The sequence below is a fragment of the Schistosoma mansoni genome, chromosome 2, assembly GCF_000237925.1.
Source record: "Schistosoma mansoni strain Puerto Rico chromosome 2, complete genome".
NCBI lineage: Eukaryota > Metazoa > Platyhelminthes > Trematoda > Strigeidida > Schistosomatidae > Schistosoma > Schistosoma mansoni.
Genome location: NC_031496.1, coordinates 13,025,688 through 13,039,339, shown reverse-complemented (window position 1 = coordinate 13,039,339; position 13,652 = coordinate 13,025,688). Strand labels below are relative to the sequence as shown.

The 13,652-nt window shown below is 31.2% G+C and overlaps 1 protein-coding gene across 1 annotated transcript; it reads left to right on the top strand.

The window, feature by feature from the left end:
- Positions 1-8,729: 8,729 nt before the first annotated feature.
- Smp_156210 (hypothetical protein) lies at positions 8,730-13,376 on the top strand (the record flags this gene model as incomplete). Its single annotated transcript, XM_018795742.1, has 3 exons — positions 8,730-8,735; positions 10,030-10,093; positions 12,670-13,376. The coding sequence occupies 3 exons, from the start codon at positions 8,730-8,732 to the stop codon at positions 13,173-13,175; spliced, it is 576 nt and encodes a 191-aa protein (XP_018650024.1). The 3' UTR covers positions 13,176-13,376.
- Between the last annotated feature and the right edge of the window lie 276 nt (positions 13,377-13,652).

The following is a 13,652-nucleotide window of genomic DNA, read 5'->3' as shown; positions in this document are numbered from 1 at the left end:
TAGAGAAATTTACTTCGAGTAATTTTTTAAAGTAAATTTCGAACATTTTTTTTCTAAACTTTACCTGTTCATCTTGGCAAACTTCTTATTCTATGGTAAAATGTATAACAATGTAAATTAATTAATATTTATGTAATATTTTATAGTTGCTAACCAATGGGTGGAGAGTATGAATACACACACGGTCTGTTTCGATACGAATATCTCAGTAGGATTTTGTTTGGTTGTAATATTAAATGATAGAACCCCACAGTATGAAAACATTTATTCTGTATTAAATGTAGATATATTTTCTGATAAATGTCAGTTAGCCGAAAAACCTTAATGTAAAGCCGTATGGCAAATTTCATAATCTTTTAAATAATATCATTCAACTCCCTTTGTATTGTTTACTTGAATTTTCCCATTGATGTTTACTACTGCAATTGATCAGTCTCTTATTGGCCTTATGTGCATACTAAGCGTATTGCCTCGATAAAGCCTAAATCCACAAGCATTATAAGTTAAAATGGAGAGTGGCTGGCAGTGGAATCCAGTTTGACGCGCGTTTTGTTCTATTTAGGACTCATCAACTGGATGTACCCGCATCTTAGAGTTGATGTTCTCTCTGGGACTAGAATCCAGTATTGTTCGCTTCAAACGTCATCTCGTTATCAGCTTAGGTACTGAGCTCTGAGATGCAGGTACATCCAGTTGACGAGTCCCTAATAGGAGAAACGCGAGTCCTGGATTTCACTGCTGGCCACCATTCATCTTTGTTTAGTATACCATTCAACTTTAGTTGATAAATTCATTTGACCGAATGTCATTGTTTGTAACTTGAATGTAGTTTATTTAACCTGGACAAGATTATTCTAGAGAAGTGGATTTCAACTAGTCATACTGATCAAATGTACGTACCATTTCATGTAAATTTTGTCATCAATAAATATTTTTTTAACCGGATATTAACTATTAAAACTAAGGTGATTTACTTGACAATGAAAATAGTAATTTCAGAACACTAATAGCTTACAGTTGATGTTCACTCTAAGACCAGAACCCAGTAACGTTTGTTTCAAGCACGAGCAAGTGGCTATCAGCACTCAGTAGCTAAGTGAATAACACAATTACGTTTGAAGCAAACTGTACTGGGTTCTAGTCCTAGAGTGAACATCAACTCAAGGATGCAGATACATTATAAAAAAAATATTGATTTTATTTTGAAAAAAGAAAGTCTAGAAAAACAGAAAACGTATATAATTATTTTTATTACACAACTAGTAAATGATGAACACACTGTTTACTTTTTTTTGTCTGATAATTAGGTTAATCGAGATTTTATTATAGTTAATCTCTTGAATAAAAAAACCGAAAGTTTATAAAAGAAAAAAGGAAAGAAAGTAAAATAGAAGGGATTACAACCTGTCTTAATCACAGATTGTTTTTTGTGTTTTTTTTTTGGCAAAATGAATTAATTAGCGGTTATGTATTGTCAGTATTTTGAAGATGGAATCTTATACGAATGTATCATTGATTACCTAGATTATGATGTAATCAGTTTGATTATGATAATTGATGATAATTTATAAAATTGGAATACTTACATATTCCCTTTCATGAAGTAACATTAACTTAGATAAATAACTATTCCTTCATCATATATATTACTCTTCAATAGCTAACATCCATCATTGCATCATGGATTGAACATAAGTGTTTAAGCTTGGTTGAGAACATATTAGTTTTAGATCACTGAATCAATATTTAATGGTCTGCATTTTAAAATATTATCCAGTCTTCCATGGTTTAAACTTTTACAGAAGGAATAAATCCATTATCTACGCTATCATTGAATTGAACTGACATCTAAAACCCTTCATTCTAATAGTCCAAAAATGCTGATTATAAAAACAGATTATAGAAACAGACAAAATAACAACAACGGAATAATTACTTAGAAGAGTAATGAAAATCAGTTTTTCATTCGACTAGTTATGTTATTAATAAAATCATAAAAATGGATGATTAGAGTTGAAATATAGTTCAATTTTGAAACCCATCGTTGATACAAGTGAAGTCTCAACTAATCAATTTTTTTTAAAAAAGCCTACATATTTTTTAATCTGCTTTTCATGGTTTATGCTTTTACGTCCTTATGGTACAAACTCAACTGAATAAATAGTCATTTGAATAAGTGAATATCGCTAGTAGTGGAATCAAAAATGCAAGTTTTTTTCTTATCCAAGACCCAATGAGGCAGTCAACACAAAATGTAGGTATACCAACTAAGAGTGATCAAAATTCAGTCAAAATATCAACAGCGGGATACTCTAAATCACTACAACTTGAATTATAATAGGATTGCTTAAAGTTACTTTCAATCAACATCCTATGTTCTTTTAATCTCAGCATTGTCATACAGTCTCAAAGTCTCCTGTGTAACAGAAATGTATCTATTCATGATAAAGCTCCTTTACCAAGTTATAACCAATGTTCTTTCAGTATATTTATAATGACAATTAAATAAAGAGACTAATGTAGAATGGAAGAGTAGGAGAAAGTGGATTTAAAAAAAAAACCACTTTGAATTATTTGTTGTTGTTTTTTTTCAGATTAATTTGATTAACTCTACTTAATTAGTTGATTTTTTCTTTTATTCATTTTATGTTATTCATTTCATTTTCACTCTTGATAGATATTCCATTCCCCAAGAGACATTTTTGTCTGTATTTTATCTCTGTATGTGTTCAGGTATGTACCTTCTGTGTGTGCATGTGTGTGTGTTTATTCAGGTGAAATAATGAATGAGTAGGAGAAAATCAGAGAATTCTGTTTGTTTGTTTTTTGTTGTTATACCACATGAATCTTTCCTGATAAGTAGAATATAAGTTTTGATGATATTCATGCTTTAAATAAATAAACAAAATGTTGTTGTGTATAAAATGGTGTTAGTTTGTTCAACAAAATAATTATGGACTTGATAAGTAGAAAAATGTTTCATGACAATTTTCTATTTAATTGAGCGGGTTTTTTTTGGAAATAATTTTATCTTGTATGTATGTGTACATATATACCAACATGTGATCAGTTAAATAGAAACCATTCTAATAGTAAAGTGAGTGATTTATTGATATATTGAATCTAGTGAAGATTCAAGGTTTAATTCGGTAGAGAATGCAGACGATTGCATGTGTGTCCGGTATTCTTTAGTTTGGATCACTTTTGACTTCGCTCATCTGAATGCTAGCATACCTCACGTTTGTTACTGTCTAGTCTTCTTATCATCTAGTCTGAAAGTTTTCCAACTGTAAAATAAAGATTTATTACAGCTACTGACATAATAAAACTGTTTTCAGGTCCATCTTAGTCATTTACGACTAAACTATCTCACCTTTGTCAATGGAGAAAAGATTAGCTCAAACAACCAATTCCATGTTACGAATGAATAAATATCAGAAAACAGAATCTTTGAGATAAAATACCATTATCATTATCCAAGTATTAGTCATTAAATGACCAATTACATTAACTGTATTAGGTAGATTTAAATAATTTGGGAGCTATTATTATATAGAGATTTGTAAAGATTGTAGGGTTTTCAAAGTTTAAAAAACGAATTAATCTTAGCTAGATCACTACTGAAAGCTTGAGAACACTGGACGCCAGTTTCATTCAAATAAGCAGCTCCTGAACAGTAGGCAACCACGACTTCGCATCTAGGAACGTAACCCAGGACATTCAGTCTCACATGTGAATGGCAAAGTGAAGTTTAACTCCGACCTTTCATTTGTGGTCTAGTAATTATTTAAGCTATTAAAACTTGAAAATTAACAATAATGATGAAAGAGATGTTTTCAGTACTTCTACAACTTTACACGTGAAAAAAATTAATTATATGGTACAAATAACTATGCTGATAAGTAGTAAAAATTTACAAGTCGCTCTAAAGTACATGTCTTAGTAGATATTTTTCCAAATAATTATTGCCTTTTACCAATGTAATCTGAAGTCAAACAAAATTAGTTTGGAATCGTAATGGTAAATTGAAGCCGAATTTGAAGGGACAACATAATGCCAGAAGACTGAATATAATGTGGACAATAATGACTAGCTTCGATTTCATGGATGAATTATTCTGCTTACTATGTTTCCGATCAATTTTTACCATTCAAGCGTGACCGAATTTTTTTCGTTGTCAGTATCACCTATAATTAAGGTGTTTTCCATGAAACTGAGGAAGACAACGTAGACTTAAATTTATATTGGCTTTACAATTATAAAACAAAAACATTTACATTCTTTATAAACTTGAAATGATCAACGTTTCTAATGTTCATGAATGTAATACTTTGTTAGGAATTCATTTACTCTATCTTAACATTTAATATACTCTTCATTGTATAAATTGTTGATGTATCGTACTTCTCCATTTCTGTTAAGTGCAAAAATAGTTTTCTCTAATGATAACTTCTGAAAAAAAAACATTAACTATTGTATTTTAGGAGGTTTCGTAACAATGAAATCATTCGCTTTGTATGTTTTTACAATCACAAAACATAATGAACAATCTTGTTTATCGTGTTGAGGATTAGGGAAATCACAGCTCATTATGATTTACATAAAATATATTGAATTGTGAAAGTTAGTGTGAAAACATGACCGATTTTAAGTGATTAATGGATATGTATAGTTACAATGATGGACTAATAAGAGTATGATAGCAACGATAAGCCGTTTCTTTAATAAGACAGACATATAAAACAGTTTACAAACGTATCGTCTGATTATTAAAAAATGTGACTGACACTTTTTCTATCTGCTCTCTGATTATATTAGGCAATTTGTGCATGATGTAAACCTGTGAATAAAAGCAAACTAAAAGATACCTATTTCTTGTTTAATTAAACATGAATCGAATGTGATCAATTCTTATAATAAAAATAAACATTATATTTCACTCATATTTTTGGATCACACTTACATCTTAAAGAGAACCTTTCTACAACTGGATTTCGCTTTAGTATTTCGTTCTGTTATTGAAATTTATATATGGTACATAGTCTTAGACAAATAGAGCATTGGGTAGACAGTTAATAATAAGTATTTTTTCGTTATATTCCAATGAGTAGAAAAATTGTATTTCTGACGTTTTGTGACTTAATGTTATCCACTTCTTCAGAGGAAACTGCATTGTTTCCTTCGTACTATTTTAATTTATGTGAATTTAATTTTGGTTATTTATTTACTCTGAAGAAGAAACTTACATTAAGTCACGAAATGTTCGAAATATATTTTATTTTACTCATTGAGATATGACAAAAACATATTTATTATATACGATGGCTTAATTCTGTCATTTAATAAGGGATTCCAAAAACATCCTACCGACTATCCATAAATAACGACGAAGAGCTGGTTATGGATCTCACTGTTAGTCGTATGCAAGAAATATCTTAGAACGAGTGACTGAAGACTACATTGAGGTAATTTTTCATGTAAAACAGAAAGTAATCTCTTACATTTCTGAATATAAACAATAGGAAATTACAAACCCTTACTAGAAGTACAATTGTTAAGAAAGTAGTTAATCGAGTTACATATATTTCGGATTCATCTGTACTGTAATTTCTCATGAATAATATCAGTAATAAAGCATAACAATTTCTTACATGTTTGAAAGCATTTTATACATTTTTTTCTGAATCAATTTAGCACCTACGAATGTCATTACTACTAATATTAATAATAATACCAATACTGATACAAAAACTACCGAGATCTTTCCATAAACATATTCAATGTACTAATGTTCAGAAAATTTTATCACGTCATCACTATGTTCTTTTTCTTTATCTGATTACAAAACATTTGTCTATTAATTTTTATCAGTTTTGGCATTAACCAACAATGCCATTTGCAAATAACACAATTGATGAATGTATTATATTAATTATCAGAAGGGGTTTTGTGGAGATTTAGTATTTTTCATAGTAGAAAGCATGAGTCGATTGAAGCTAGACCACCATGGAAAACCTGGAAACACTGGACGGCCGTTTCGTCCTATTATGGGACTCCTCAGCAGTGCGCATCCACGAACCCGCTCTCGCGAGCGAGACTCGAACCCAGGACCTACCAGTCTCAAGCCGAAGCCCTTAACCGATAGACCACTGAGCTGGCATCCAACGGTGTTAATGTCTAACTTCAACTGATCCACGAAGTTGGTGAATGGACGAAACGGCCGTCCAGTGTTTCCAGGTTTTCCATGGTGGTCTAGCTTCAATTGACTCATGCTTTCTACTATGAAGAATGTATTATACACAAAAAGTGATTAAAATACATTAGTTAATAGTTTTGACTAAGGATTATTGATTTAAGCTTATTGTGGTGTGGGTTACTGATATCCATATAAGTAGTGTATGGTGATGGTTGGGCATTGAATGTATTTTAGTAGAAGATCGATAGGGAGAGAACGGGAACAGCACGTAATTGGTACAAAAATGCATGAACAACTATAATCGGAGACTATGGACGGATATTTGCAGAAGAAACAGTCAAATTGAGACAATTGATTGTTGTTTTGCAAATTAACTGTTCAAAATATGGTTCTTACATTTTAATCAGATATTCTAAATTTTCCCAACCCGTGTTCTTGTTTACTACATAATAATGAGAATACATAGATGAATAACGATTATTGAAACCTTGTGATATTTATTATATCAGAATTCATAATCATCCATTTTTCTTGTCGTTTCTTTGTATATTACAGTATGAAACCGACTCCATGACAATCGACTTCAGTCATATCATCCAATATTTTTATTGTTCAAGACTAACTGAAGACTTGAGACAAAATGCATTGATTATTATTGACAATAATGTTGTTAGTATTCATGAAGTATATTCCTCTATAGTTAAAACTGCCATATTAGTTAGGTGTGAAATTTTCTCTAACTTCAGCGGACTTACACTACACAAAATAGAGTAAATCAAATGACTTGGAGCAAATAATGAAGGGGTTATTGAATTGACTGACTTACACTATACGTCTAGTAGCTAAACAATTCTCTCTTAATTTATTACGTGTTGAAATCAATGAAGGTGTAATGTATGAAAAACCATTTCATTACCTTCAGCCTCCTGATACTGGTTTTACTAAATATTGACGTTATCCATCAGCCAATAAATATTCCATGTTTAGTTTCTAGGCTACTGAAATTCGTTGATATTCTAATGAGTCAAACTGTAAAAATATTTACAATATTTTACATAAAAACAATTTATACTATTTTAATGATGTGTAACAATGAATTTGTTTTAATAGAGAATCAGCCTAGTTATTTCGTGAATAGAAGTTAAATAACATGATAAAATAACTTCTTTTTTTAAAGTTTAGAAATTGTGTATTGATTTTTCTTTTCATTCAGTTGAACATTGGATATTAGTTATCTAAGGTTTCAGTTAGTGATAATCATGTTTATATACAGAAATAATCACAATAATGTTAAACCATTTAATTTCATTGTAAGCAAAGATGGATAGTGGCTAGCAGTGAAATCCATGACGCGCGTTTCGTCCTATTTGGGACTCGTCAGCTGGATGTACCTGCATCTCAGAATTGACGTTCACTCTGGGATTCGAACCCAGTACCTTTTCGCTTCAAACGCTAGCCACTGTCCATCTTTGCTTATAATGCTTGCGAATTAAGGCTATATCGAGGCAATACGCACAGTTCCACCAATTAGAGACTGACCAGTTGCAGTCCTAAACATCAATGGTAAGATTCAAACAAACAATACTAAGTGAACCATTCAACTTCATGTTTGTTTAGTATTAACATTTTTAAAGCGTTTTTTTAAAATTTAAAAACATTGTGGTAGATATTTTTAAGAAATATATTGATTTCGGAAAGTCGTAATTTATTATAAGTTACTGATATGTAGTTTATATCGAGGACTACCATTAGCAATATCGATATTTGACTCTATCTAATTAAACATTGTAAACCATTGGATCCCAATGTATTAGTCTAATGTTACCTTGCTTACTGAGTGACCTAAAATTCTTTGGTCCGACTTCTAATAAGGTCTAAAATTTACGTTGTTGGGTAATTCCTAGTGGATATGATACAGGAATCCAGGTCTCCTTAGTTTTCATGGATTGTTTAACCAAGATCACACCTTAATCTAAACTATAAGCTATGAAATCTGTTCATAATTGATGTTTTCTCTATTTAGAAGTATATATATATATATTACACATTAAAATAGTTCAATGTATTTAGTGATTTTCTATGGTTCGAGTCCATTTTTAACTAACCATACTATTCTGTACTTTTTCATTATTTCTTTCACACTACTTATTTTATGACTCAAGGATAATGAGTGAATTTTCATAGTAATAACTTGTGTGTACATGTTACCACTTAAAAAGTCAATATGATAACCTACTATGATGGATTTGTTAGCTTTCTTTTTTTGATATGAATTTATCCAAACATCCGTGGTTTATTAATTGTATTTTATGTCATATAAAAATCTAAGCAAAAAATTGCATATTACAGTTACCACCCATCCATCCTCCCTCTCACACACACACTTCTATGTTATCGACATTATTGATTTAATGTTGTACTTCTGATTGAAATCGCCTACATGTATACAAATATTTTAGGACATATTTTACCAAATTATCTGACTGTCTTCACAGCAATACGTCTATAATTGTCTACAACTATAAATTATGAAATGACTGTAAATAACATTTTAACATATACATATAATCATCTCAATCATTTGATATCATAATGTGAATAATGTAGTCGAACGATATTTATTCATAGAAACCGGATTATTGACGAAATATGTTTCTATGAATAAGTTCTGAAAAATAGAGTAGTTGATCAGCAAAATAGTTACCATGAATTATTTATTCCTAAATATCAGACGATCAAAAATCCCACTAGAAAAGTTCTGTTTTAAATCTGAAAGTAATCGATACTCTTTGATCTTTTGTTTATTAAGGAACCTAAAACCATACCTGAAACGAAGATTTCTTCAACGTCAATCATTTAAAATAAAATCATTAGAAATTTACTTAGTATAGTTTGTTTGGATCTTTCCATTGATGTTTTTAGGACTGCAACTGGTCAGTCTCTAATCATAAGAGTTTGGAATTGTAAGCGGAAGTCAAATAAAAAGTCTCAAAACATGAGGGCATTATGGATTCCAATTAGCTGAAAGCTTAAATTTAAAACTTTCGATTGCTCATAATCAACTCACTCAACTAATCGACTTGATAGTTAACATAATCCTCTATAATGTATCGGCACAATTATCTTATCTGATGTAACCTACTAACCCTGAAGATGAAAAAGTTTTACTCTATTTATTTCATACGAAATTTATTACGAAAAATCTTCACATTAATTTATGAATACTTGTAACTATTCACGTATTACATACAAACTTCAGTCCCTTCAAATAGTTAAATACTGCTAACTTGAATTTGTGAATCAACTAGAGCTTATTAATCGTTTAAAAATTATAAATTCAAAACCAAAGAAATGCCGCTGGAATCCCCATTTCTAATAAATTCCAGTCTAGCTGTAACAGAAACAACAACAGTTCATAACCATATCAGACATTGGACTGGAAATTACGTAATATAGAGGTAGTATTAATTATAAGGTGGAAAAAGTTTGTTAATTGTTAAAAAAATCTACGAACTATGTTTTCAGTTACCATAATGAATGATTTGTTTATAAAATTTTGTGCAAAAATCACCTAGATTGTGGTTACTCTTTAGTGACTGGTGTTAACAATCAGGAGGCCTAATGTTCAATCATTTTGTTAACGACAGTGGTATTATCAAAACATTTTGATTCTTTTCACACACTACATAGCTTCTCTATTTATAATTAAACTTGCAATAAATAGAATCATTGGTATAGTCAATTTACTGTAAATTTATAATCAAGTGTTTTCATCTTTCACAGGTTAAAACAACTTATTATTTCCGATTTATGTTTTTATTTTGATATTACAGCTAGTTGTTCCAATACACAAAGTGGTCAGTGGAAAAGATTTGGATGTTCCAGACATAGTTCGAAGTATATGTCTTTGGTTAGGTTAGTAAATAATTTTAAAATATTGTTATATTATGTCTAAATAGTTCTTTCTTACTAGTGTTTTATCATCTAGACTAGTTGTTTGAAGTGTTTTTTCATGTGAATATCGCTTGAACATTGTTTCGACTCAGAAGAAAAAATACAAAACACAGTTTAGTTAATTAATGATACCTGTCACAGAAACGTAAAAAGAACTTATACCATGGAGATTCCAAATATTTTTCCTTTCCGACCAATCAAACATTAGTCACATGTATTTGATCGATCGAATAATACGAACCATTCATACTAGTTATCGATATATATTCAGCTTGGCGATTAATGAACATTAGATATTGTCACATAATGAAGAATGACACATTGAACAGACAAATAACTGAAGACCAACTATTGTTGAACAGCTGTTTCATTATGTTCTAAGACCCTAAAACAGTGTGTATTCAACTAGTACAATACTGGTATTATTTATGGTAAAAACTTATGATTAAATTAAACAGCTCTTCACAGTGCTGAATAACAATATTGGATATCAATGTATTACGTAAATTATTTAAGAACATTTGAAATCAATAACCCGGATAAAATGTCACTTACCATTTTTTTATATTTTAAGCGAAATGTTCATTTATTTATTTGAACACATACAAAGGGAGACCGAATATATATATGCGCCACACAAGTCACTTGATTTGTGTGTGGGCTGTGGTACTTCCCGGATGTCCAGATCGAAACAGGTGGTTTTCTAGGAGGGCCATACTTGGAGCTCTTCAACTCAAAGTCTAGTTCACAAGGCAGTGGAGCAACTATAGGCGATACGGTCCCATGGTAGCCAGTGACCAGCAATGGATTCATACACCGTTTGTTCTTTCAGGATCCTGAAACTCAAGAGCACCATTGGTTTGGAACCAGGGTTTTCCAACTCTCCTTGGTGGATCCTATATATCCACCAACCCGCTTTTCTTCATCTCAATTTCATAAGCAACTACCCCTCAGGGAGAAGGTAATGAGTGGGGCTTCCACGGCAGTGGCTGCAAACGTGTGACCACATGACAGCATTTCGAGGAGAGCAGACTCTCCCCACCTTTGACCGTACCAGGGCATTTTGGGGTTTAAGTGTAATGAATAGACACATACTACTAGTCATCATTCTGATCACCTCGAAATCCAGTGATCACCGGTTCAAATAAACAGTCCATAACTCTTGGAAAAGTATATTCAAACGATTTATTAAAAGTTAAGGTATCAACCATTGTTTTACGCCCAAAAACAGTAGATGTACCGTTTTGTTTATAATTTTACAGATTTACTTGGAAATAATTGTTTGTTATTCAGTATTTTCTTTAAAAAAAGTAGATCGCATTTTAAAATGAAATTACTTGAATGAATCATAAAGACAGAAAATGCACTATGCACAAAATATGTATTCTAACCTACTTAGATGTTATTGAAGGGAAACATTCTAAGTCTAGACCATTTTGTTGTTATAAAAATAAATCAGTATGTGGGTTTATGGAGATTTTAGCTATTTAAATAGCTGAATTCAAGAGTCTATATAAACTGAACCACCATTGAAAACTTTGAAGCACTGGAAAGCCGTTTCGTCCAAGTATATGGCTCCTCAACAGTGAGCATACACAATTTCACTCTCAGGACTCGAACCCAGAACCTTTGGTTACGGATGGAGTTAGTCATTAACACCGTTTGGTGTCAGCTCAGTCGTCTGGAAGTTAGGAACTAGCACGACAGATCGAGAGTTCGAATCACTCGTGCTGGATCGTGGATGCGCACTGCTGAGGATTCCCATACTAGGACAAAACGGCCGTCCAGTGCTTCCAGGTTTTCAATGATTGTCTGGCTTATGTCGACTCATGAATTCAACTACTAAAATAAATATAAATGTAAAGATGGTTTAAGGTTAGTTAGAGAAGTATGACAATTCGAGAAGTGTTGGACTCTTACATCATTTTATTTTGGTAGGCCATATTCTCAAGTTTCAGATCAGATGTTGTAAATCAGGTCTTGAGAAAATTCATCTAGATTATTTTTAAATAAAAGCTCTAATGATATGAAAGATTTATTACACAAGATAATTGTTATACTCATACTACTGATGTATTCATTAAAAGCATTGTCTTAATGTCTATCATTTGACCAGATAATATATCGGTTGTGTCAACCAAACTAAATTTTAATAAACTAAATCAGGATTTATAATTTTTCAATTTTCAATACACAAATATTCTCTAAAATAACCATATAAATATATGAGAACTAAAATTGAGTGACATTTTGAAAATTAGAGAACGTATGTATGTTGGCTAATAGTGAAAATCGAGAGGCATATTTCATACTTTGTGACTTATCTTCTAAGTGTTTCTGTATCCCTCTATTGAATTGTACAGAAAGACTTGTATCTGATACTTTTTGCTTCAAATGCCCGATGAAGTCCAGATAGCCACTATTTTAATGTTTATGATGTTACTATTATGAAGGAATTTGAATTGTTGTGTTGTTGATATTGAAAAGTAAATCCTATTTTTATGCTAATGTTTTTGTAGGTTATTTAAATTCAACTGTTAATCCAGTCATATATGTGATATTCAACCGAGATTTTCGATTACCATTTCGAGAAATACTTTTGTGTCGATGTCGTGGCATGAATGCACGTTTAAGATCACAGAAATATGCTTTAGAATACGGTATGGCAACCTCAAATGCAAGTCAAGGAGGAGGTGGTTACACTGCAGGTACCGTTGGAGTTGGTTTTAGTGGTCCAGGTTGCGGATATAGTTTTTCTGGACCATCACTCCCAAACAATGAGAATAATAATATTATTAGTTCTATAACTGGAATTACCAGTGTTCATAGTCAAGGTATGAATTTATGCAATAAAGCGAAATCTCAAAAGAATTCACATAATAACACTATGAATACTTATCAGTTGGAACGCTTCAAAAATCATACGAATCTAGGTTTTAAACATTCAGGTCAAATAGACAATCTTAATTTGTCAACTGGTCGATATACTAGACATCAAAGTGGATCTGTTTCATTTAATCGATAAATAATGAAGACAGAAAATATGACTTGGTTCGTTTTTTTTCTCTACACATTTCATCATCACCATTTCCATTCATAATTGAAACTGTAGAATTTCCAAACAGAAATCCACCCACTGTTCAACGGTCCAATTATCGTCTTTCATTGAATATCAAAGAAGTGTAAATTCTTCAATACAGATATAAAAACCTAATAGAGAAATGATTAAAAGTAAAAAAAGAATACTTTGCACTTTCCCTTTTCAAATTTTATCAGAATAGAAACATTGAGTATTAAAAAAAAGATGATAAATTATCGTGTTTATATTTTCCTTTCTATTTTGGATCGTTTGTTTTTCATGTTTATCACCTGCATAGATTTAGCTCTGATTAGTAAAATGCAAATTTTGAATATTTTTCCAGTCTATTCCCATTTCTACGTATTATACTTTCTTTCGTCTGCTTCTTACCTGTTTATATTTTCTTCTCTACCTACCCGGCGT